This window comes from Hyalella azteca, unplaced genomic scaffold (assembly GCF_000764305.2).
Source record: "Hyalella azteca isolate HAZT.00-mixed unplaced genomic scaffold, Hazt_2.0.2 contig710, whole genome shotgun sequence".
NCBI lineage: Eukaryota > Metazoa > Arthropoda > Malacostraca > Amphipoda > Hyalellidae > Hyalella > Hyalella azteca.
The window spans coordinates 9,194-36,566 of record NW_025931047.1 but is presented as its reverse complement, the minus strand read 5'-3'; the positions used below and the strand labels follow the sequence as shown (position 1 = coordinate 36,566).

The 27,373-nt window shown below is 40.5% G+C and overlaps 2 protein-coding genes across 2 annotated transcripts in view; both read right to left on the bottom strand.

The window, feature by feature from the left end:
• Window positions 1-6,725, bottom strand: part of LOC125177969 (facilitated trehalose transporter Tret1-like) — a 55,986-nt gene extending 49,261 nt beyond the window's left edge. Inside the window, exons 1-4 of the mRNA XM_047880733.1 lie at window positions 6,720-6,725; window positions 6,285-6,435; window positions 5,014-5,157; window positions 4,343-4,471 (exon numbers count right to left, since the gene is read on the bottom strand). Of these exons, the coding sequence (XP_047736689.1) occupies window positions 4,343-4,471; window positions 5,014-5,157; window positions 6,285-6,435; window positions 6,720-6,725 (430 nt within the window). The remainder of the gene's footprint in view (window positions 1-4,342; window positions 4,472-5,013; window positions 5,158-6,284; window positions 6,436-6,719) is intronic.
• A 5,475-nt stretch (window positions 6,726-12,200) lies between these two features.
• Window positions 12,201-16,032, bottom strand: LOC108675641 (sugar transporter ERD6-like 4). The gene is made up of 5 exons (XM_018163670.1): window positions 15,795-16,032; window positions 15,488-15,616; window positions 14,112-14,318; window positions 13,269-13,465; window positions 12,201-12,302 (listed from the first exon to the last, which is right to left on the bottom strand). Exons 1-5 carry the CDS (start codon window positions 16,030-16,032, stop codon window positions 12,201-12,203), a joined length of 873 nt encoding a protein of 290 aa, XP_018019159.1.
• Between the last annotated feature and the right edge of the window lie 11,341 nt (window positions 16,033-27,373).

The window sequence follows — 27,373 nt, the reverse complement described above, 5'->3', positions numbered from 1 at the left end:
TAATTTTTCGTTAATTTTCCAATGCTTTGGTAAATTTCGATGTGGCAGCGTTCCTCATAGCAGAGAAGTGTTGTGTATTGTGTCGATTAAAAGTGTCGACACTGTTCTAATTTTCAAGCACCCCTCTCATGTAAGCCTTTTCTTTGATTACCTGTATCTTCAGCACAAGTCCATCATATTTACCATGGAGCTTGAATCAAACAATAGTTTATCTTTTCTTGATTGCAATGTCATAAAATCAAATGGCCGCTTCGAGGCATCTGTTTACTGAAAATCGACGTTTACCGGCTTAAGCGCCAGCTTTTTTAGCTTTTGTTCTTCGAGGTTAGAATTAAATGGTATGCAAACGTAAATGAACTGAGGCTTTCGTGTTTCTTCTTTTTTCCATACTATGCATTCTGAATTTGCATTTAAACGCAGTGCGTTTTCACTGAATGGTTTTCCGTCACAATTGGTATATACTCAGATTATGACATATTTGTCTAAGCAATATTCTGAGGTTGTTCCGGAACGTGACGATATGAATGCTGTTTATTGTTCATTTCCTTGCTTTGGTCCCGCTTCGGAGTCTTTGGCTAAAGAGATGGAAGGTTTGTTCTCTAAATACCTCCCAAATGTAAATCTTCATGTATTCCTGGTGAATAAATTTACAATCGGTTCTTTTTCCAGTATAAAGATACACTCCCTGTTCCTATGCTTTCGTCCCTAGTTTATCAATGTAGTTGTGCGTTAAGCTCATCTGCGCATGCCGGTATGACATCTCGCAACTTTTATACTAGGCTGGCGGAGGATAAAGGAAGAAATTTTAGAGTAGGAAACCTGCTTACGCATCCCTCTCATTCAGCAGTACGCGGTCATGCCGAGCAGTGCAACGTGCCGGTGTCCGATAGTGGTCTATTTCTTCAGTGCCGACACTTCTATTCTATTCCATAGTGATTTTCGAAATTTAGCATCTACGACCGCTGTTTGAATATTAGAGTCCCTTTATATTTTTAAACAGAAGCCTAATTTAAATGCCACCACCAGTTCATGTCCCCTCGAAATTGTAAATACATACGTTTGTCTGCCCATATTTACTTCATTTTTATTTGTTTTTATTTGACGATTTATGCTTCGATGTGAATTTATTCACTAATTGTTTGTACCTGTGTTATAGGTTTTGAACTGATGATGGATCTGGAAAAGTTTTCCTTTTTAAGAAATGCTGAATTTTCTGGCCATTTTCTTTGCTTCTTAATTCTTGACAAGGGGAAGCTGGTCAACATGTCGGCGATTCGAAACGAGAAGAAATGTTGTCGCGTGGATTGGTTTTCGCGTTGTCGTGGTTTTTGTTTGAAATTCTAGTAATCCTTCTCGGACCTTGTATAAACTGTGTGTATACTTTATACTTCAATGAGGTCCCTACGCAGACGCCGATAACAGAGGCTTGGAAGCTTCATAATCTTTAATCTTTCTCCATAGGCATGGACCTTCAAACCTGGAATTATTCTTGTTGCACGTCTTTGAACACTCTCTGCTAAATTTTTGTTCTTTTTTAAGTTTCGGTGACCACACTGCGTTTCCGAATTCTAAGTTCGGGCGCAAGACAGCAACAAACAGCAGCTTCATCGCTTCTGCATCGAGGAACTCGTAAGAACGTTTGATCAATCCAAGAAGTTTGCTGGTTTTAATAATCTTGCGTCTCCATATGCTTAGAAAAAATCAGCTTTTTGTAGACATAAACTCCTAAATCTTTTCCACCCTAGACTTTTCAATCATTACTCGTTCGTTGCAACCATGTCTTCTAAAACTGTAATTATGGTGTTCATTGTTCTTCCCGAGGTGAAGTACTTGTCAGCATTAAAACGCATCTGCCACGTATCAGCCCAGTTAACTAAGCTGTCAAGATGTCTGCCTGTTCAGGTTTGTAAAGATGTTTAGGTTTGTACATGTAAGGTAAATTTTAAGGGAAGCCAGCTTTAATTTTGCCTTTTTAATTATCTTGCAATTGCACCTTATTTGACGCATCCTTCACTGTATTATAAACTTTTATGTCGTCGACATACATGGAGCACACGCTTGACACTACTTCGGGCAGATAGTTTATAGGAGCAACGAACAAAACAGGCCCAAGAACGCTTCCTTGTGGTACTCCACTGCGCACTGATGCCCCATCTGACACGGTTCAGTTAATACTGACACGCTGTCGTCCACCTACTAAGAAATCTATGATCTATTGGAGTACGTTTCCCTCTATCCCCAAAGACTTCACTTTACGCAATAGCCGCTCACGCTTCAAGTGCTTTGCAAAATCGCGGAAAACTGCATCCAATGGTTCCCTTTCGTCCAGCAGGCGAGTCCAATCGTTCAACGTAGACATGAGGTTAGTGGTGCAGAATCTACCGGCAATAAAGCCATATTGACAGTCTGATAGGAGATGTTGAACAGTCGAATGATCAATAATCCTATCCCTCACAGCAGATTCCATTACCTTGCAAAAAATTATTGCCAGAATGACAGGGCGGTAATTACCGGGGCTACTTATGTCACCTTTTTTTACGCAATGGTGTTACTTGAGCTTCTTTCTAATCGGTTATCAAAGTTCCTTCGTTCAAGGTTTTTTGAATGAATACTGTCAGCGGGAAGGCCAGGATGGTTGCTAATTCTTTGAGCAATCAGGATGGAAGCCATCTGGTCCACATGACTTGTTGGGATTTAGAGCTACCAGGCGCTTGAGAACCTCTTCTTCGTGTATTTCAAAACCTGGTAACTTCGAGCCGACTAGGTGCTCCTCAATATCTGAAATACTGTATCCTCATCTTTGAACACACTGCTAAAGAACGGATTAGAACGTTAGCCTTGCCCTCATCAGAGGACATCTTTCGTTGGTCTTATATCAAATCAGAAATACCATCGTTTGTTTTACACTTCGAACTAGCTTCCAAAATAAAGCTTCCGGGTTCTTTTTTGCATTTTTGGCAAACTATTTTTCAAAGTTTTTCACTGCGGTTCGACAGACTTTTTTAGCTTGATTTTGAGCTCTTGCATATAGGTTATAATCAGCATCGCTGCGAGTTCGTGAATAACGCTTGCAGGCTTCCTTGTTGGGCTCTGGCTGAGCTATAACTGTACTCTTCATCCACTGGGAATTTTTGACTCCTCTAGGCGTAATCTTAGGTACACATGCATCAACTGCAGACATAACCGTATCGTTGAGATGTGACCATGGATCAGTAACATTCATCCCCTTAATACAGTCCGAAATATTCGCCGCATTCAATGCATCACTGAGTCGAATAGTCGCCTTTCGCAAAGTTCAAATATTGACGCTTCCGAATACTTTTCTGCATAACATTTAAAACTGAAAAAAAATTATTGGTGGTGGCTTCTGCCCAATGGAGCCTTGTGGCGAAGCTCATCTAACATTGATTCTTCACTAGTAAATACTATAACTAGAATATTTGGGGTCTGTTTACCTCTAAAATTGGTTAGCTTAGCGATGTTCTGGAATAAAAATGAGTCCCTCACTGACTCGAAGAACAGGGATGCTGGGTGATTCCCATCTCGTGGAGAGGATTCATCTGCCCAGTCCATTTCCGGATGGTTAAGGTTAAAAAGTTAAAGTTAGACCGTTCAGGATGGTTAATGAGATATAGAAGGGTCATTGTCCTAATCGAGATGCCTTTTTGCTCCTGTGTGTTCATACAAACCCGGTTTGACCTTGTAAAACGGCTTATCGGTGCTATATGGTCACCCTCCGTTCTTGCTCTGGATAAAAATGTGCAAGTTGTGCAAGCCTTATTGTTGAACAAAAATGTGCAAGTCTTATAGTTGAACAAAAATGTGCAAGTCTTACAGTTAAACTATAAGACTCATTTGTATTTTTCGGAATGTGGCTAAAAGTCCTCTCTTGATCCTGTGAACGATAACGTGAATCTTGAACAAATTATGCAAATTCGAAAAAGGCCGGATACCCAACATGTCGATATGTTCCTAGTGACTGGACAGTAATAACCCGGTTCACACGCTCGTCTCTCCTGCGGGAACTCGTATTACCTTACCAAAAGTAGTATCGCCCAGTAGTCGCTCTTCTGGGCTTAGGGTTATTGTGGATCTGCTAGGTCGATCAAAATCAGCTTCTGGTCAAAATTTACTTCCCGACTTTGTAGTGTCATGATAGTATGAAAAGGGTTGGTCGAACCCGAGTCATACCGAACTGACAGGCTGTTCCGCGTTAGCAGTTCGAGCCCGGACGAAATGAACTTAGCGGAGCTAATTGGCGTGCTCCCCAAGTCGGGCCGCATCTAAATTTTATAAGAATAACTCACGGTCAGCAAGGATTCCGTCCAAATGCTTGCCTCACCTGTAGAAATTCGTAGGAGTATACGGACAGGAAGGATGCCGTCCACACACCCGCCACTGCCAGTCCAGAACCCACGTTCTTCGCCAGAGGGGGCAACATCTCTCCTGATTTGGTCATTATTGTTATCCACTGTATATTAATTGGAAAATTGATCTATTAATTCATTTGTTTATATCAACTAACTAACAGTTACTTGTTGAATTATTCACGTAAACGCACCGCTCCGGAATTCATTTATGCTATTATATGGACGTACTTCCCAGTAACATAAACGGTTAGAAATTTTCTTGAACGAAATCACAAAAATTGAAAATATATTTTTACTGTGTTTATTGTACAATGTGCATACCTTTCATTTTGTTTTCAGAAACTTATACTACGAGACATCGAATATAGATAGAATTTCTGGCAAAAACTTAATTAGTGAACGTATATTCAATAGTAAAAGATAATTTTTAATAAAGACAAGGAACTTAGGTTCCTGTAGACCTAGACAGTATTCATTGTCTTCAATTACTAACCAAGCTTCAAACCCAAAATTCATTCATGTAGCCAGTGCAATTAAATTGAACATTATCTAAGAGATTCCTAAATATGTTTTGTAAGTGATTTCACCAACAAATCTTTTTCAGCTATTGTATTTCATATAATAAATGAATTAAGTTACTTACCTATCAGGATCCATGTCACTGGCCCCAGCCCCGCCCCATAAGCTACAAGGAAAATCATGAGCGCCATCATCGGAAGCCAAAACAGATAACGGCGCGTCCACTCTTCATCGACCGATAGCATGTAGAAGAATGCACCCAGGCCATCTGTAAAATGATATTCACACAATTCAAATTGGTCCTGGGTGAAGAAAGCACCCAGACCACCTGCAAAAGATATACATTCAATTTAAATCTGTTCAATTTTAACCAATCCTCTAATCCCATATTACAGGAGACCCAATAGTTACAGTACTGCATACCAAGATTGGAGCAGTAAGTTGCGGGTAAGATCCCTGCTACCTGCAACTGTTATAACATAACATAACATAACATAGTGATGTCGTCTCTGAAGTGTAGGCCTGATGTGGCCTGTCGCCGATTCTTTTCCATTTCGTGCCTTGTTCATAGATCTAAACTCGTGTCATTTGACCGAATCTTTTCATGACTGGCGATAGTTTGAAGAAGCTACTAGACTTCCACCGGGTTCGATAAGGAGCTAGGCATTTCAAATCTGAACATATATTTTTCCATAGCTTTATCTAGTCTGTTCTTGAACGCGTTCATACTTGGAGCGCCAACGATGTCATCGGGAAGGCTGTTCCACATGTCGGTGATTATGGTCAAAATCTGCGAGGTGACCAGGCGGATAGGCACAGCTGATTTGGGGCAGTGAGTTGCGTGTTCGATGCCCTCAATAAGTTCCGAAATTTTTGCGAAGTTTATGATTAGCGACAGGTGATATGGTCTAATCAATGGCGACACCGCTGTAATCAGACAGTCATGATACCTGCCTTGACGACTTACTCTTTCAGAATTTCTCTTCTAACAAGGAAGTTTCGGCAATTGTCAGTAGTTCTAAGATTCAAAAGTTACGCACTAGAAGACTACGAATAATCGTCCATGAAATTTCAATAACGTTTTTTTTTCTCAATTTGTGTTGAATTATCTTATATAATTGCGACGACATATCCTGTTAAGGAAAATAATATAATATAGCGGTTTCAGCTTTGATCAGGATTCATTGCTGGTCACCGATTCTTATCCACCTGGTCACCTTGCCGATTTCGGCCAGAATCCGCACAATTGCGGGTTTCGAGCCCGCCGTTGTAATTACCAATCCTGGTAATCTTTACAACTCAGCCAACCCAAGCTTCAATATCAGCCTTAATTTGATAAATGTTTAGTTGTCCCCGAACAAAGTTATTTACATTGAAATCATTTTAAACTCTCACAGAGACTGGCAGCCATGGAGGCCGAAGATACGACAAGCAGAGACTTTCTGCCAGCTCTCTCCACCAAGACCACGGCTGCTATTCCTGCCAGTATCTCCAACGCAATACAGAGCACGCCGCTCACGTTCTCTGACAACTCGCTGCCGGAGTTCTGCACAACAATATTTGGTTTAGTATTGGATACACTCACTTGATGTTTGATTTGTAGCGAGCACTGTGGAGAGTGTTTCCTTTAAGGTTGCACCAAAGCGAGCATCCTTTAAGGTTGCACCGAAGGTCTTATGAAATTTTTACGGGCAGAAGATTAACCCGTCGGCCTGATATTCGAATTGTTAAAAAAAATCCAGTGTATATGTGTTAATGCATCCGGGATTATAATAGGGCGAGCATGTAGTTTCATAGATCGTAGTTCAGTGGTATGCATTACCATTTTGCCTCCATTCTATTATAGTGAAAATGAATATGGATTCACCTCATGAGAAACGCAAAGGAATTCAGAAGCTTTAACTGCTACTTGTTACGGTGAGGTGAACGACGCACGTAGAAAGAAGGTCGTAGAGCTCCCTTTAATCACAATTCTCGTACTTGTACGAAATTAAGATATTCGTTAAAGTCCATTTAAAAGCGAATTTATTGTGAATTGGTAACCTACTGTTTTCAGCTGCTATATAGCGCCTTTTTCGAGAGTCTCGTGTGACATGACAAAAGCCGAGCTAACATGGTCGGAGGGCGAGGTCCAAGCGTCCTTGAATCAGATTTTCCACGGCTAAAAAATTGGGTTGGTTGATCATGTGATCGTTGTAAAATTTCTAAACAATATATTTCATTTTTTACAGGTAACAAATTTAAAGCGGGATGAAACTGCTTGATATTGTGATGACAGTGCATTGCCTGTTTACAGGAATTGAACAATGTACCTTCTGTTATTCACACAAGGCCTACAAAATTTCAATATTTCCAGGTGAGGTACACAATTGTATCATATTGTGGTGCGGTTCACATAATTCCTTCAGTGATTTATGATCGTTTATTCAATGGCGTTCGTGCATGCTGGGTATGACTCATCGCGACGTAAGTATCATGGCGCCTCGCTACTTTTTGAACAAATTAATACAACCTATATGAGATGGTTCATGCGACATCGATGACAAAATGTAGTCCATGCTTTGCGGTTTTTCTTTCATATAGTTACTTAATTATGTTCGCTGCGCAAAATGTTTATACCCCACCCATTCTACTGCCCCATTAGGTGGGGATTACCCCTATCCCGGTTTGGGGCTATGCAGGGAGTAGTGCAGGGCGCGGGCTGATGGCGCAGTTAATTGCCTAGTTCCGCTAGTCTTGTTCTCATGTTGAGTGACGCACAATTCTCATTTCACGTGTGTAATTGCACAATGAAAAGTGAAATATGCGACTTGAAAATAATTTGTTTAAAATGATAAACATTTTCATTCTGAACATTTTTGAGAGCACAACTTTTTCTGTCGAGAGGTTCTTCCTAGTTTTACTGCCCAGAGATTTTTGGAGCAATGTTCGTTGGAAAACCTAGCACCGGTATGGCGGCATTCACGAATATAGTCCAGCGAAGATTTCTGCAGTCATAGAAATTTCCAACTTGGGTTATAAGTGTCCATGAGCGTGTTATTTCTGATGCTAGTGTTCATATGCCTTAAGTTCTAATTTCTATTTGCCATAATAGCTTAATCGTATTCTGGGGCCGGATTATCAAAACTTCGTAACTTTTTGTACTTACGACAAAAAAGTTCTGTGGTACGTAAATACACCCTAATTTTGGCATTATCAAAACTTTCGTACGCAAGTCTTAGCTAAAAGCCTAATTTTTTTCCCCACACAAATTTTTCCCGCGCAAATGTTTATATAATACCACCGCTAGTATTACGTTGTCATAGCATCGCCACTCGTAAGTCGACTTTGCGTACTTACGAAGTTTTGATAATACGGCCCCTGGAACCGAAAGTTAAGAATTACAGACAGTCGACAGCGTGATTAGTACTACCGAGCCGCTGCAAGCAAAAAGTATATGAAGAAGGATGCAGAGCGTTCAAATTAACTAAGCTACTCTTTTTTTGTGATTGTCAATGATGTGTTTCTTTCTATCGCATCATCAAATTTTTTGCCAGAGTGAAATCGAATTATCGTTATGAATAGGGTTATTTTCGAAGAATTACAAAGAATTAGAGAATACATTTCTGAAATTGAGATAACACATGGCAATGTGAAAGTTGGAAAGGCAACAAATTCCATCTGCAATTTCGACGGTAGTAACAGTACTATTCTTCTTTACAGCCTCTATAGGCAGAATTTTATTTTAGTAAATTACACTGGATGGTCGATAGTAAATTACACTGGATGTTAGGTACACGTGCATGCAAGAGGAAGTAGGAATGCGCGCGGGTCTCGCCTTGCTGCGAACAATTCACTTACTGCGAACAATTCATTATATTTTTTTCATTTCATATCTAGAAACTCAGGTATGAAATTATCAGCTACTATATTGAATCTGCGCAATGTTGAAATGGTTGAAGTTGAGCCCTATATATGCCCTATGATGTTGCTTGCAAATATTTTCGGAGAATTTTGATGACTGATTTAAGTGATTATTGCGGGAGAATGTTTAACAGAATATGTGAATGTTTTATGATGGCGAATATGGGTGAAGTTTTAATACTGGCTAAGGTGAGAGAATGTTTCATACTGCCGTATGTGGAAAGTGTTCGGTATCCGCAATTGGTATGAGTTTTTGGTACGGGTAAATGGGTAGAATGTTTCGGACTTGGATAATGGGGAAGGATAGTGAGCGGGGATGAATATTAGATAATGTTGATTGTTGAATCCCAGTGAAAGTTGAAGAATATTCGGTTGTGGGTAATGCGGAAAGTCGGGAGGGGTAATTTTTCAACGCATTTTTCAGATCCGGCCGTGTCTATGCCGGAGCTACCCAGTCAAAAGTCACCGCAGTCTGGAAGCCAGCCGCGGGTGAACTTGCCTGCACCAACGCTCGCCCCAGCGCAACGCCTGGGGGATCAACAGCGCAGGAATGTCCACAGCAGCGCAATATTGCGGCAGAGCTTCTCGGCCTGGAAAGGGCCTGCTGCCGCAGTCAGTCTGTCCTACCGCGAGCGACCAGGCCGGCAGGCACTGCCAGCTTCCGCGCTATCATCGCAAAGGTGGTTGCCGCGATTGGCGGGATCGCTGCGCAAAATTCTCGCCGGCCTGAGGTGGCCGAACGTGAATTTCGAGCCAAAAAAAATCCCCATGCCCTCCACTATATATATAGCTCCCTTACTTTGTGGAGCTATATATAATAATTGTGGAGGGGATGGGGAATTATATAACAACGTACACCGACAAAATTATAAAGCGAATTTTAATGCAGTCATTCTGAGATACGAATTAGGAACAAGTATAACAAATTTTGACAGAAATAAAACGATTTACATGTTCTGGCCGTTTATTAGAAGCTTAGGTGCATATAAACATTCTTACTACATAACATTTTTTGGGTATAACGTAAAGCCTTACACATGGAGTTTAAGCAGTCGACAACTATATATATAAGAACAAAACATGATTAGGTACGATAATATAACCCCTCCTTTTTTTTAAATACACGTACAAGCTAATTCCTGGTTTTGCATCGACACAAGCAAGCGAATAACATTATCTTATATAGATTGTAAATGAGAAGCGTCTCAATACTTCAGAATCTAACTTGAAAAGTTAATACTTTAAAAGTTAATTTCAAGGGGGAAATAGTATACAAAAACACCATACTAAATGAAACTGAACACACATGACGCACTCTGACAATTTGTAATGTTTTCTGATAGGGTCGGCGATGCGTTCACGTGATGTTTGCGTAGTGGCGGCTTCCGTTAATCCTGCAAGTTTCAATGAACAAGCTCTAGTTCTAAGCGCGTAGTTTTCGCGGGGTGCTTTACACTGCTGAGGTTAACGTCGACACAGCTGGGACACGTACAACTAGACACAGCAGTTTACTTGTGACACAGCAGTAGACTTCTTTCACAGCAATTGATTTGTGGCACAGCAATATATTTTTGGCACAGCAGTAGACTAGACACAGCAGTAGACTAGACACAGCAGTAGGCTTGTGGCACAGCAGTAGACTTGCTTCACGGCAGTAGACTAGACAAAGCAGTTGACTAGTGGCACAGCAGTTGGCTAGATGCACTGGCTGACTCCCCTGTAGAAGTAAGTAAGAAAGTTGAAAGTAAGTAAGAAAACACTTCTATACAAATATATGACAGGAAATTCTATGAATAGATTTGGTACATAAAGGAAATTCATACTTCTTATTCATCTAAGCACTTCGATCAAAATAATGTTCAAATGATACTAACAAATAGAAAGAAACATCAAGTAATGCTGATTTTAAATTGATAGACATATCTCATCATTTGCCCTAAGGAAGATTTCTATAAATGAAATATTGTATCTTTGATTCGTCCTCACATCAATATTGCCATTCATTGACATAAAATTTGACTAGAGCAGACAAAGACCTTACACGAACTTGTGCCTCACAAAATGCTACCTGCGATAAATCGTTCTCTGACCTCTGTATAGTTAGTGCCTTGAAGATAGCGCCGTCTTTGAACATGTACGAGTAAGAAGCACCTTAGGTCGGGTATCAATGTGACAGCATTCCCACGCTGCGCGGGGAGCGCAGCCGTGCACCACCAATTTTGTGCACCAATAAGCCCTGAATCGAACACCTTGGATCTCTCCGGACATCCACCAATCAGCCGTGAACCACTCGGCTTTGTCTTCCTCCGACCTTGCATAGAACCTGCCGTGCACCACCAGGCCGCGGATCGAATCTGACTTCCGGGCATCTTAAATTACGTAATTTTACGTTCACCGCATCTGAGGTTAGGTTTCAGATGGCATAGTTCTGTTACAAAATTTTTCGTCCTTCGACAAGTGGCCGTTCGACCGAGGGCTGGTTCGACCCACGGCCTAGATACGGACGGCTTGAAGTGTCGAAGGCTACGTTCCGGAAGGCAGAAAATGATGGTCCATTACGTCCAGGGCAGTGGTGGTCTTCGGCAGGCGACCCCGCTGCGCGTACCGAAACTGTCTAGTATAGCTGAAAATGTCCCTTCATCAGGAAGTAGAAATGCAAACTCAGGCGTCCATTTGATATCTCACCTTTATTAACAATCCTCGTGTGGTGCAATAAGCAGAAATTTGACAGCATATCAGGTCACCCGATATCACTCCTGCTGCCTGCACCCGATATCACTGCAGTAAGTGCCGTGGAACTTGACTGTCCACCCGATCCATCCGCGAATGTCGACAGCTTTGCGGGCAAAGTTAGTCGGGTTTAGCTGCATTCAACATTTGCCTGCAACAAAATGGATTTCATCAGTTTTGATCAGTGAACCTGTGACCAGTAAAGCGAGCTCACAGACGTGCTCAAGTTCTACCGACTCTGTCATCTCGATTAGTTCCAAAATATCAACTAATTTAATACAGAAGGAAAATAAAATTTTTTACAGGGGCACATTTACAAATAACTTCGAGACAAAAGTTAATTTCAGATCATAATTATAACGTTTAACTAGAGTCGAGTGGATTGGCAATGGAGGCAAAAGGCAAGCCGCAAGCGTGCCTTTCGAAAGCAATGCAGTGAGTTAGGCTGGAGATGAATCCTTAACGAAAAGCAGTGTTTCATGACTTGCAGTAACCTAAATTTCCTCTTGACAGTTGCGCATGAGATCTTAAACCGTATGAAACTGTAAATACAATAAATACTGACGTTTTTCTGTTCCTTACCTCCAATATTTATCCAAAATGAACCGAATTCTTTCGTGTTCACTGCACCACACATCCCCGGTACTTCCTGCACCAGTACAGTATAGACTCTAGACTCTAGAGCGTAGACTGTCCGGCGCATGCGCACTGCGCAGCGCGGCAGTCTTCGCTGCCGCGCATGCGCAGGGCAGTTACTTGCATTTGAGAAGCATGTGAGTTCTGCAATACGTTCAGTCGTATTCGTTACCGTTTGGCGTTCATTTGGTGTTTCTATTATTTTGTGCATTTATTTTGATTTTTACTTTCAGATCATTCACTGATTTCGCGTTTTTCATCGAATTTATGTCAATTAACTGAATACACAAGATAGTGGATGGAACTAGTTTCACAAATACTGGCGACATGGATTCGCTGTAGTATAGAATAGAACTGTCGAAAATAAAAAATAAATGTAGAAAATAAATAATTATGTAAACCTCATAATTTTAGAGAAATGAAATAAGTGAATAATTCAATCCGTTTCTTCCGGTATAAGCTCCACACGAAGATTCATGCCTAGAAGGTTCTTTCAATATTCCCTGCCTTCCTCACCCTTCACCCCCTTCCTCTCCCTGCCTCCTCAACGCTTGAACCGTTACCGCCGGCATATTCGACGTAGGCCGCGGTAGTGGTGCGGCCATGCAGTTGCCTGCCGCAGCTTTTGCCGACCGAGGCCTCGCGCTGTTCGTGGCAGATGAGGCCATATCGTCGCCAGACTGCTTGGACGCGAGGTGAAGTCGGCAACAACGGACTAGATTTGCGCGTCTGCGAACGTCTCTGCGGCGAACGGCCGCAATGACTGCGAGAATTTCGAACTGGGTATCAGGTTCCAAATGCGCGCGCCCCAAAAACGCCCCAAGCGCACTCGGTCTATGAACGAATTCTAATCGGACGCTTATTTCGCTCGTACAACCAGATCGTGAAGCGGAGTTAGCGGACATAGAGCCGCTAATGTACGCGCTGGGCAAGCTAAAGTAGTCTTTAACTCAGAAGCTAACCAACCTCAAAATTTCGATAGGGTGCCATTCTTGTGCGACTTGATACACTATTATGTTCAGTGAAGGAGAAACCACATTCTTATGGCTTTCACAGTCAATTTTAAATCTAAGTTTAGGATTATTTTGCAAAATTTCATAAAATAATAACCTTGAAAATAGTGCTGAGATTTGCAGTGAGGACTCCGATGCCGCAGAGCGAGGTGAAGGCGCCGATCGTGAGCGTGATGATAATGGGTTTGTAAATGTGGGCCTTTTTAAGGTCAGCCAGCTTTAATGTAGTCTTTTTGGCCTCCTTTTGGGACTCTTGTACAGCTCTAATTTCATGATCGATGCAGTAATCAGCACCTAAGTCGGTGAGATTTTATAAACATTTTCTTTTATTTTGTAAGAAAGATTCATCTAATTTCAATTTTTTTCTGTTTTCTGCCCAATAACAGAAACAAAATTTGTAAATGTGCATTTCAGGAATCATATTTTAATTGAAGAGATATCCCTTTAGTTGTGTAACAATCAGTTAACTCTACTGGGCAGATTCTTTTGGATATTATAGCACTTGATTTGATGGCAAAATCCACTAAATGGTAGCAATTGATGTTGAGGGTGAGCTATCATTGTCTGACAGTTGCTCAGATACCAAGTGAATGGATCCGCTGCCAGAAAATCATTTCTAAATAGTCATATTGTAATTCTTTGCATGAATGTTTTTTAGTAATTTGTGATTGTCACTGCTCAGGTTTCGGTTTCTTAACTCGCCTCTATTACTACAAGGTACAATCAACCAGCTTACGGGTGCAGAATATGAGGGAGCTTTGCTTTTGTCTTTGAACAAACGAACATGATTTTTGAAGTTCCGTCATCAAATGAAAGAAGCGGATGCAAATTTTGCTCAATAACTCATTCTCTCAGAAAAAAATACATTTTATCTATCATGTTCTTTATGATGCTTTTGAAATATGAACTTGAAATATTAGTAATAAATTCACATGAGGACCTCTGAAATGCTGAAGAGCTGCCCTAGCTTCAGTCTCTCTGCCCTTCAATAGGAGGTAAGCCGGCGACTCCTTGCAGCAGTAGACGAGGGCGGCGTACAGCAGAGTGGGGCTGGTGCAGATCAGGGCCAAATGCTGCCACGTCGTGAACTCCCCCGCCAACATGCCCAGCAAGACGCCAATGGCCCGAGCGAGCTCGTAGAAACTTCCTGAGCAACGAACAAGATCAGGTTGGTCGGGCGGTTGAGATAGCAAAGACGGGAGCAGCGAGCTGTGCGTCCAAGCCTCAACAAAGCTGAAAATTTTTCGTCAATATCGAACAGTAAGAGTGGTCATGAACGTAAGATTGCAGAAACGAATTTCGAGTTCGAGAGAGTTGTGGATTCGAGCTAAGAGTGGAGTGTTCAAGCCTCAGCAATACCGAGTAAATAAAAAATTCTGGTCGATATATCGGCGGGTGGTCAGAAGGCAAAAAATGTAGGATTGTATCAGTGAGTTGTGGGGTAGAACCTCTGCTAAGCTGTGAAAAGTCGGGTCGAAAGGGACTATGGCGACGGGTGGCTGAACATCAAGATTGGAGCTCGACCTACGGGTTGGAGACTCAGCAAAAAAATATAATTTACGTTCGATGTTGCGAAAGTATGCAGGGCAGCAAGCATTACTTATATAATCCCAACTATATGTTTCGCTTTATTTTGTTTTTTGCACCCATTGAATAGCAATAAAACTTTGGCAAAGCAGTCCTGCACTTTTGGCCCCTGCTCTGGTCATCCCTAGCCAGTTACGCCTGGCTAATGGATTTATTAGTAGCTCTTAGCTCGTGCTGTGGAAAGATAGGGTGTCACTCTTTGTACATAAGAACCCTTATTTTTCGGAGTGAGTAGTCAGAAATTGAGATGCACTCTGGCAGTAAAAGATTCATATTTCTTGAATGCTTCAAATACATTCCTGCAATAAAATGACACATGGTCGCTCTAAATTGATTTTTAAATGCATTCAAGGAGTAAAGTATAAGTTTCTAACATACTGTTTAAGTTTGTTGCCAGATGGTGTTGTCGAAAAAAATTCGTTGCATAACTTAAGTTTCCCGTTTCGAAAAACATATTGCATTTACAATACTTTATTTGCGTATATTTACAACGTCCTTACTGCATTGACCATGAAAACATGAATAAACTTCATCGTATGTTGGCAACTTCAAAAAATCATAGATTGCAGTCCAATAAAATAATAAAGGTTAAAATTCATTAATATTTAACAGCAAAACCCAAATAATCAATTATATGATACAACCGACGTCTATGAAGCCTTATAAAAGCTTTAAAGGCTGTTTTTGCTGCACTGCAAAAAACTACTAATTTGAAAGAGTTTCACCCACCAAGCTTTCCTCTGATGTCTCTGGAAGCAATTTCACCAACGTAGGCGCAGCCAGCCGCTGAGCTCAAGCCGATAAACAATCCTGTTATTCCCCTGCCCAGCGCCAGCATGGATACGTTGGTCCCTCGGCCTGGCAACGAAGACAATATCAGCAGCGAAATTCGCAAGTTGGATCCAAAAAGCTGGAGGAGTCAAGAGTGGTTAGTATTCGAGTCTAATTAGAAAAAATTATAAATCAGTTTAATTTCTTGCGAATTTAAAGATTAATAATAGTACTCATTAATATTTTAGGCGAAATTTATAGTGACCTGTCATGAGCCCTCCCAGCAGGGCCGGCACTGCGGCAGCCAGCAACGCCCCCCTCCGTCCCGCGGCGTCCATGAGGATGCCACTCCCCAGCGCCCCCAACAGCGCCCCCATGGCGTATGCTGACAAGAACCACGACAGCTCCTCGCTGTCCATCACCACGACACCCCGTGCTAGCGCTTGCTGGTTGTCCATCAGCATGGAGGACCGTACTGATGTTGGCTGGCTGTCCATCACCATGGTTGACTGTGCTGATGTTGGCTGGCTGTCCATCACCATGAGAGACCGTGCTAACTTTTGCGTAATGATGTCAACATCAGGAATGATTGTTGTTTCGTTGCAATCAGTTGCATTACAAGTCGTAAAGTAATGATAAGTGCTGGTGTCACCAAGGTTACCACTGCCGGATGTACCGCTGGTGTCTGCTGTAAGACTCAATGTCGTGTTTTGAAGACTAAACTTTGCTCGATTGTCAGTAAGCTTAGCTAATTCGTGGGCAGCTCGTAGCTGAAAAGAAGCAGGAGCGTTGAAACCAGTCACCGCGCCAACCGCAATCGCACTCACCGACACTGTGAGCGTACAGAAAATATGCGTTACAGATCGTGATCAGTCCCTTTCCGACTTATTAAAGAATATTCAATAACTATTCAATAGTGACGACTTAGTTAAATAAATCGACCCTACACCCTAACTAAATTTGAATGCGGACCCGACTCTGCAATAGGTGCCGCCGAAGACTCTGATAGCACGTAAATCAGCTGCTCAATATCTACTGGCCGGGATAGAAGCACAACACCAACAACAGTTAAGTAACTTGAAAGCTCGGTAAGACTTTGCTCGGCCAGTTCTTCTCATACTCTCGGGCGACCATAAAGTCGGAAAGGACATTCTGACCAGAAGCTGATTTCGATCGAGTTCATGGCCAAGTAGATACAGAATATTTCTCACTGAGTGTGGAGATACCTAAGCAGCAACCCATAGGCGCCACCCGATTTATGTTAGGGTAGTTATGAAATTTATATTGTTAGGGTTGGTTACGAGATGCAAGTCAATTCAAAATGAAACTCAACACACTCGGTTCAATGACGGCCATCTAAGTGAGGCTGGCGACGCAGCAAACAAATTTTTTGGAAGCCGGATTTTTCATTACGAAAGAAGTGTCTTAAGAATTAAATTATACATTTAGTAGAATAATAGATAGACTTAATTTATAATAAGTATTCAACGACGACACACAGATTCACGCAACTAATACTTACGTTATGATTTTGGGGACGATACTTCAGCGTACGTGGGAGGGTTTGAATAAGCATTTAAAATTTTTCTGCCGTCGTTTTTGTGCATAATTAGTGGAACATTATATATCATTTTTTTAGCAGTCAGTAACAATGTTATTGATAAGGAGCAGAAAAACTGCTTTTTATATATCATATGAAAAAAATTAATTGGAATATGAATAATTTAATAGGAAGTATTGGGTTATTGGAATATTTATTAATATTTCATTCAGGATTCAGAAAGAAAGAAACTATAACAGATCAGACGAAAAAATCTCAATTCTATCTGGAATATAATGGTCGTCAAGTAACAAAATTTTTAGTTCATTACCTGATAGAGCAGTCAGGTACTGCGTCAACTGCGCTGGCCTAACTTGTTGCATTTCGCTGTCAGCCATACTGCGGAGACTGGACGCTCAAAGCCCCTTAAAGTTGAAAAGCACACACTTGGCGGGACTGAATTAGCTCTAAACTTTATCAACTTAACACACTTTACGAGATTGAATTGTCGCATAACTTTTTAAAGTTCAGCAGCACATGCAATTTACATGACTGGATTCTCTCAAAACTCCTCAAAGATAAAAAAACACAATTTACCAGACTGCATTCACTCTAAATTTCTCACAGTTTAAAGGTACACAGAATTTTTCAGTGATTTAAATTCTTTTTCTTCATAAAGATTTAAACTTTTTTATGTCTCCAAACATTTATAACGCTTCATGTAATTTGTAGATCCGCAATAATATTGTACGCTTATCTGGTTATATAGTTGCGTAACTGAATTTAGTTTAGTCAAGTTAATTTCTGGTTTAGTTAATTTTAAAGCGATTGTCTCGATATTAGCAGCTGAAAATATAACAATAAATCATAGGAACGCTGATGTGTACAAGATTTTTACATAAAAATGTCTTCGTGATAAAGCTCCGTGAATCCAACCCCGAGGCCAACTCACAAATGATTTCTCATTGTGCTATGATATTTATCATATTATTGCACAATTTTTCTCGCGTGAGGCGAATTATATATTTCCTGATTGACTTTCAATAACGTCAATTCCAATGTCAACTCGTGTCACTCGCACAAAGCCGACAATAAACGTGTTGGACGTGCTTTGAAGCAAATCTTGAAACCCAATTGACCGCCACTGACACAACCGGCAAAACAAACGTGGCCACGCATTACTGATATTCAAGCACAGGTTCAGGGAGTCCAAAAGCAATTCTTGCAGCCCACCATTACAAGACATACCTAAGGTACTAAAGGGCATTTTATTTATATCCTATATACAGGGACCGTCGGTTGGTTAAGGTGTTTTCATGACGACCGTGAAGGCGAATCAAATAGGCTTGTTTATGTGTTTGCCTGCTGACTAACTCCTGTTCCTAGGCCTGCAGGTGCGAATAACATTGACGATTAAAGCCTGTGTTCACCAATGGTTGAAGCTAAATTTCCAATATTATTTTCCAATTTCTGCCTGAGTTTTGTCACGGTCTCTCTGAATATTGACACCATCGTTTTTTTTTTCAACTAATTGCAATGAGTGAACTGAATGAATTACTAAATGCTTGAATGAACGTTTCAGAAGCTGCCTGCCCAGCAGTGTCTAAAAAACTAAATTGAACGGGAAATTTCAAACTATGGGTGCGTCTTTTTGGCTACGAGGAGTTTTTCTTCCAGGGAATAATATTTAGGTACAATAACTATCATTCATTATAACTTCAAACCTCCGGGCAAAATTGAAACACCTGTTAGGGACTGTACTCACTGGAGAGCAGAAGAAAGAATTAAATCATACTGTACACTTGGAAGGTGATAACCGGACTGGCTCCAAACTTTAAGAGTGAGACCGCATGAATAGTGACATATGACAACGAAAGCAGAGGGACACTGTTTAGTATTCCCACATTTAATAACAGGGCCGCGGCCAGAGTACAGACTCTTCGTGAGGGATCACTGTCTGTGGCAGAGCCGAGGCTCTTTAATGCCTTGCCAAAAGTGCTGAGAGGAGGGGAGTTCACCCGTGCCACATTCAAGAGACGACTGGACAATTGGTTGAGAAAGATCCCGGATTGCCCAGTTATGTGAAACTACTCTCTGCAAGTGACAAGCAACAGCATCTTACATCAGTTGGCCCACAGGAGGGCAATTAGAAGGAACACGTCCAACGTTGCATCCATTACAACACGTCCATCGTTGAACTCATCATAAGGTCATAAGGTCACAAGGTCACGTCACAGCACAATGCATTCTACCACGTTACCAGCACCATGCATTCTACCACATTTCCAGCACCATGCATTATACCACGTCACCAGCACCATGCATTCTACTACGTCGCCATAACCATGCATTCTTCTATTTCTCCCGCACTAGACATTTGCCCTCTCCATCATCCCAGGAAGCTGAACTTCTGAGCCGCTACATAAACTAACGAAGGCGACCGCACAGCAAAGTCATGCAGACCGTCAAACTGGGACGGAATACTGGGGTGAGGCATCGGCAACCTTCTCAGCCCTGAAATGTGTTTGCACAAAGTTACCTTTTGTAGTGGAAGTATTATGTCATACAAGTGCCATACTTGTGTAAAACATGCCGAAACGCTATGGCTGCCCCTTCATGTATGCCAGTACGAGTTAAATATTGAATTAGAGTCGTCAGGAGCCACCTGGCGCAACTTAGATTAATAAATTCCATTTTACATTGTTCAAAGAGATGTGGCAAACATTTACGGCGAGCCACAGTCAAGGTCAAGCGTTTAATGCAGCGTGCATTTACAGACTAGAAAATCATTTCAATGCTCTTCGAAGAGCATTTACTTAAAAATTTCAATGCTCTTCAAATTTCATTTGAAGAGCATTTCAATGCATTTACGAAGAGCATTTCAATGCTCTTCGTAACTTGAGAATGAATGCTTGTTACATTCGAAACGTCGTTAATAAACTAAAACTACTTCCTGATATATTCCTTTCGATCTACCAACGTCATCTGAAGAATTGTCCGACTCTTTGATAATCTAAATAAACGAATTCTCTGGTCGATAATCGCACGCGTATAAATCAACAAATTCTGAAATCTAAAACTAATTTTTGCAATAAATACCCGGCAGCAAGAGAGAAAATGATCACTGTGAGATACAGAACTGAACCAAGTGCGAAAAAATCAGCAGTGAGGTCAAAAAAATATGAAAACTAGAGACTCAGAAAAGTATCTGAAACGGTCTCAGAGTATTACAATCGAGCAATTTCATCTCAAGATCATCGATGAATCAAACTGGCTCCGTGACAACCTTGACAACAACGTCAAACCCTGGACCATACCGAGCAATGGCAAATGCAAAAATGCGGAAGTTCTCCAAGAGGCCGGTGTAATCTGTAAATTTTGCTTCAAAGAAGGTTGTAGACTTCTTCATTATTTGGATTACATTCGGGTAATTGCAGTAATGACTACGACATTGAACTGCCGTTTCTCCTACCATCTGAGACAAGCTCACAATCAGACCAGGTCTCAAAGTATTACAAAGAAGCGACTTCATCTCAAGATCATCGATGAATTCAACAGGCTTCGTGACACTCTTAAAAACGTCAAAACCCAGAATATATGCAACAATGGTACCTGCAAGGAAGCGAGAGTTCTCCATGGGTCCGATGTATTCTATAAATTTTGCCTCAAAGAAGGTTGTAGACTTCTTCATTATTTGGATTATATTGGAGTCATTGGGGTAACCAGGTCTCAAAGCATTACAAACAAGCAACTTTATCTCAAAATTGTCGATGAATTTAACAAGCTTCGTGACAACATCATCAAACTCCAAACTAAGCGCGATAATGGCCCTTGCAAAAACTCAGGAGTTATCCGAGAGGCCGTTGTGGTCTATAAATTTTGCTTCAAAGAAGGTTAAAGACTTCTTCATCTTTTTTACTACATCGGACTCTTTGGATCAACAACCAGGACACCGAGACGCTATCTCATTAGCTACCTCCAACCCGGAGGGCAAGTGAACCACACGCGACAATCTCACAACCAGACCGTCACTCGCTTTCTGCTGAAGGAACCCACCAGCATTGTCATCAAGCTGTGGCCTGACAACAATCGACCGAAAATGGCTAGCCTCGTCGTCTCTACGGATTGGACGCCTGCGATCTCTTTCTTGACTACCGGATTTGACTGAACTTTGAAATGGTTTTCAGAGTGATTTTCTGATTCAAAATTTTACTGTAGTATCCTATTTCCGTATATTATGTACTTATTTCCACCAAAATTTCAATATATAATGCTCTTCGTAACTTGAAATTTAATGTTTGTTACATTCGAAACGTCGTTAATAAACTAAAACTACTTCCTGATATATGCCTTTCGATCTACCAACGTCATCTGAAGAATTGTCCGACTCTTTGATAATTTAAATAAACGAAATCTCTGGTCGTTAATCGCACGCGTATAAAACAAGAAAAGAAGAGGAGAGAGACACGATACAGATGTAAAGATTGTGAAGGTACACCACCTCTGTGTCCGGTACCATGTTTTGCCCTTTACCTTGGGTATTCGAGTACCTAAGCAAGCATGCTTCAGGTCATGCACCTGTACTTTTCCTGTTTTATGTGATACAGTAGTTTTTCATTCAGCAGATGAAATTATTTTTCATTCCTTTCGTGGTCTATTATTTTTTGTTTGCATCAACGTTGTCAAGGAACGAGTCAGAGGAATTATCAAAATATTTTTCATTTCTGTTCCGAATTAAATCCAAACATCGAAACACATTTAATTTTCTTGCAATTGCACGTGTATCCATGAAATAATGTTGTGTAATAGTTTTTAAGTGGATAAAGAAAGTTTATATGATATAATGCGTTTCATTTTTGCATGACGGGAAGAGACGTCCTGAGTTCTTTGTGCCCATGCGGGTACCAAAAGCGCCACGACGTCTATAGACGTCACTCCATTTTTTACTGTCATTAGACTCGTTTATTATAGATATAAACTGACACAAAATATTCAGTATCTTTTCCGACTATAAATAAAGAATGGTGGGGGTGTGCATTTGGACAAAGCCGGCATGACGTCTATGGACGTCGTCGAGCGCCAATGTGATAGTAAGTGCGTATTACATGAGTTATTAAGTGCGTATGTACGTAGGTAGATTGGCTGACGGCTTTCCTTGAAACAAATTTCCTTTCGGCCCGGTTCGTTTCTTCCTTGCACAGCAAGTGAATTCACGGGGAAAGAGATAAATATTTATAAATAAGTATCTAAATCGTCAAATCCTCGAAAAAATTGGTGTTATGTATCACACTACTTTCTACATTAATTCAAGTCAATAAATCAACTAAAGACTTCAACTTTAAAAGACGCCTTAACTTTAAAGTCACTTTTCATTTGTTCCATCGTATGAGTTAATAAACGAAAGCGTGAACATATGTACATCGACGCCATATCATGAGCGAGAGATGGTTATGGTTCGCTCAAATAGCGGCGTCTAATCAGAGAAGCCTGAGCAGCTTCTCTTTTCGGTCTGATTATGTATATTCAGCCTATCGTGCAATCGACTCCCGCAATCGGCTCCTAAATAGCCACCGAATAAAGTCGGGGGCCGATAGGCGCCTAATACACCACTAAATCGACTGTGTGTTCGCTGGGGCGGCCTCTAATTGAACGTAAAATTCGACTTTGGAGGTTCTGTTGTTAGGTTTTGAATGTCAATAAATCTCTAGCGTTCAAATTTATTTTGGCATAACTGTTTGATAAACTCTGATTTCAGTTTGATTAATTTAACAATTAGTTGTATCGTACAGGTATATTTATCTCTCACTCAATTTTCTGACGATGTAAAAACAATTGTAATTGAAAACTGTTGATATCATAGATTATCAATTTGCAAAATATCGAACTCAGGCATATTTCATTTGCCGAATGGCATGTATGTTTTTCTTTCCTACGAAATATATATATGTCCCAGAAACAATTTCCTTCATTTGAAATTATGCGAAATTTTTTGACACAAAGGAACTATGTCATTCAGCTTAGAAATGTGAATGGAGCGATTCAACCGGGTAATAGAATCCAACAAATTGTAAAACTGCAGACATAAATAAAATTGAATCATAATAAGTCAGACCTATGATATTCGGGAATTTTTTGAAAAATTCTAGAAAAAAAATGATAGCCATGAGAAGTTCAAGTGGTTGATTAATTTATTTATTTATTATGAAGATTTATACGCTCAAACTTTTGAATACTTGTGTACTGTTCAACCCGCTGTAAGAAAAATGCTTTAGTACCTGATCGGGTAAATGGACTTGGCAATTAAACATACAGAGAGTTAAGATTTTTGACTGATCGTGTTACTCCTGCAACCCGAACAATGCAGCACAACGTAGCACAGTAGCACAACACACCAGGCCACAACAGCACACCACAGCACATCACAGCACCACAGCCTACCGCAGCACCACAGCCTACCGCAGAATGCGCTGAAGCTCTAGAAGCAACTAAGGATGAAGAACTGGCATTGAGCGAGGCTTTAGGCTGCGGTTTATTTTTTTAAAGCTTTAGGCTTTATTGAAGAGAAAATTTCTATCTTCTTATACCCATTCGTTGATTTCCTTTGATATAATTTCCAATTTCCCTTTATATATCGAGAATGTTGGGCCGATAATTGTGCCGAAATTCGAAACGAGTTTTGTGCTGAATTTTTTTATTAGTTTTATAATGCCTAAATTTTGAAACCTGCGAAAAAGGGAGACTGCGTTAAGAACTAAAGAAGTTTCAATGTGTTTTCAAAACAAAAAAAGGTTCAGATCCGATGTGTTCAACTTGCGCCACAAGTTGAGTGTTCAGCCACAAGTGTTCGCTGCACATGCCGTTAGGCTAGACGGTGTTCGCTTTTCTGATTTTACTTGTTTCTTCGTCGTGGCGATATTTGCATAATAATTTATGAGTTCTTTGTTGATTCAATAATTTTCCAGGGTGATGAATAATTATTTCATTGTCATATTTTCATATTTTCAAGCCAGACTATCTTGTAAAACCAAAATAATTGTCAACAATATTGAAGGAGTTCATTGGAAATAATTATTTACACTTTGATATTAGGCATGAATTTTTATCCTGAATTTTTACTGCCTTAATTACGAAATAATTTTGTGGAACTCCTGGGCTCTAACGAGGGAACAGTTCTGGTGAGGGAACAGTTCTGGTGATGGAACAGTTCTGGTGATGGAACAGATCTGGTGATGAAAAAGTTCTGGTGATGGAACAGTTCTTAACAGTTCTGGTGATGGAACAGTTCTGGTGATGGAACAGTTCTGGTGATGGAACAGTTCTGGTGAACAGTTTAGCGCATGCTGTAGTGTACTGTGATGAGGTGTGCCGTGCCCGTGCTGCTATAAATAAACGCCTAATCTGGTATTTATTCAAACTTGCATGAAAAAACAATTTCTGCTCAACTTCATATAACAATATTCGCACTCAAGACAATGCAGCGAAAGATGAAACCATCATTGCGAGGTACAAAAATAATTGAACTTATACACTAATAAAAGAAATAATTGATTGACAAATTAGAATTACTCGGAGTGAATTCGAAAATATAAAGCATAAAAACTCGATAAAATTACATTGTTTACCTCAGCGCTTTCAAAGCAATCAACTTCATTCTATCTAAGGTGTCGGACAAATTTACGGCCAGACTCGCGGCCGGTTTTTGGCCCGTACCGCGCTTATAACTGATGAATGAAGGCGAAATTAAAAAAAAATTCACGCACTAAACATTAATGTTATGTCTTAATGAATAATTTTACCAAGTTTCATCGAGCTGCGTTCATTGGTTTGGGAGATATTCCTTGATGTAAGGGCACGCGATCCGCTCTACTTAAAGTCACTTGTTCTGCATTCCAAAGCTAAACTCGACGCTAGGGCCGATTGTAGACTTAGATCTTGTCCACCCACACTCGACAGGTGAGCTTGTTAGCAAACAGCTAATTCTGGTTCTATAATTTTGTACTATATTTTTTGTGATGAATTATCCATTTTGAAATAGACCTTGAAATGCCCACGAAAGCAATACCTACATGACTGTTCAATCTCGACAGGTCGGACCTGAACGGCCGAACCTACCGTCCCGCAATCTCAAATCTCGTTGCCTTATTATACTTTAGATTATCCGGGTTACATTCCATTACTTTACGTAAGTCAGCTTTACTTTACTGCACTTAATGTAACTGTTCTTTGCTACCGTAACTTTTCCGTCACTTTGTCGTAGTTTTGCGTCGCGTAGCGCCTGAAGTTGACTCCCCTTTATTTAGCATTCTTTGATCTATTGTTAATAAATGTTTCTGTTTACTCCTGAAGTTGTATTGCATCCACCCCATACGTTAAACGTTCCCCGCGTATTGGGCCATATGTGTACCAACAGTGATATTCCACTGCTGCGTATTGGGACACCGGTGTACCAAACGCAGTATTATACGCCGTTTTGAAAAAACACATGTAACTCGAAATTTCGCACTTAAACTTTCTCTTTTATAATGTTAATCTTCACTCAAAAAGTGGATTATTAAGTGAAACAAATCAATGGACAAAAATTTCATTCGTAAACCTCCTTGAACAAACGATAAGTAACTGTACAAATTCTAACTAATAATTCCCTTCTGTTCCCTTCTGTTCCCAGCTATTCACATCTATTCCCTAACATTCCCTTCTATTCCCTTTTATTCCCTTCTATTCCCTTCTATTCCCATCTATTCCCATCTATTCCCATCTATTCCCATCTATTCCCTTCTATTCCCTTCTATTCTCTTCTATTCCCTTCTATTCCCTTCTATTCCCTTCTGTTCCCTTCTATTCCCTTCTATTCCCTTTTATTCCCTTTTATTCCCTTTTATTCCCTTTTATTCCCTTCTGTTCCCTTCTGTTCCCTTCTGTTCCCTTCTATTCCCTTCTATTCCCTTCTATTCAGTTCTATTTCCTTCTATTCCATTCTATCCCCTTCTATTCCCTTCTGTTCCCTTCTATTCCCTTCTGTTCACTCCTATTCCGTTCTATTCCCTTCTACTCTGTTATGTTACATATATGGCTCAATAAATACTTGGTACACCGGTGGTACAATACGCAAGCACAACATGTGGTTATTATTTGCTTGCGTAATGTACCACATGTGTCCCAACATTTTTATTGCAGCTATGCAAAGCTATGATGCCATAGAGCTGCACACACCTTCTTTTGTCACGGCCAATGGCACCTAACTGAAGCAGCAACCACTGAAAGCCTTCCGCAATAAGGGAATACTGGGGAAATCTGGATACGCGGGGAACGTGTTAAACGAACCGTATCCCTTGACACTTGATCATTGAATTTGGAGATTGGCCGTGAGACCGGCCACGAGTCCGGCCGTAAATTAGTCCGAAACGTGGAGGTGTCGGACAAATTTACGGCGGGCCTTTATGTACGTCCTTCTTTTTTGTCCTCAAGAAATTTTCAGCACATGAACTATTGACTTTTCAAGGCAAAAATTCATGTAGCAACCACACTACGACATTCGCCAAATAAATTCGTCAATTATTAAGTTTGACGTATAATTACAGCGTGGAAAACAAACTTCGGAAGCGCCCAGAGGTGCAGAACCAAGACCAGCCTCCCCGTTGAGCTCAGACCTGCAGGGGCTTGAACAGAACAAGATTTAGCAGGAAAGAAAGATGCTCGCCGACGAGCTTTAAGTGTCACATGAACCAGGATCAAAATCCTCTGATGGAGTCTAAGTTGGGAGGGTCGGAAGCAGTGGAAGTGAGCACGAACTCTGAGATGAAGATGGTGGAGATGAATCGGGTTCGTGAACATAATCGTAATTGTAATTAATTATCGTAATTGTAATTAATCCATGGAAATTTGCAATGGGATAGGCTTAATTGGTAACAAATTTCAACTCGTAAATGAGAAGTTAGATAGAAGATTTAATTTTTGGTACCCACCAATTTTGGATCTGTATATGAATATCAATACGAATATATGATATGAATATTATTTCAATGTATGCAACTAATAAACATATTTTGTCTTACTCTCATTTACGTTTATTTAACACTCTCTTAAATAAACTGCTTGCAAGGTATTTGGCTTGATTTTGATTTCTACCTTGCAAATACAAATAAACTTTGTAAATAAATATAGAAATGAATAAATAGAAAAATGAGAAGAAGAAGAAGGAAAAATTCGAAACAATATTGGGTATTTTAGGAGTTTTAATTCTCAACCAAGAGTCAATGGTCATTCGACCTGGATCTTTGGGATTCATGGATCTTTGATCCTTTGCT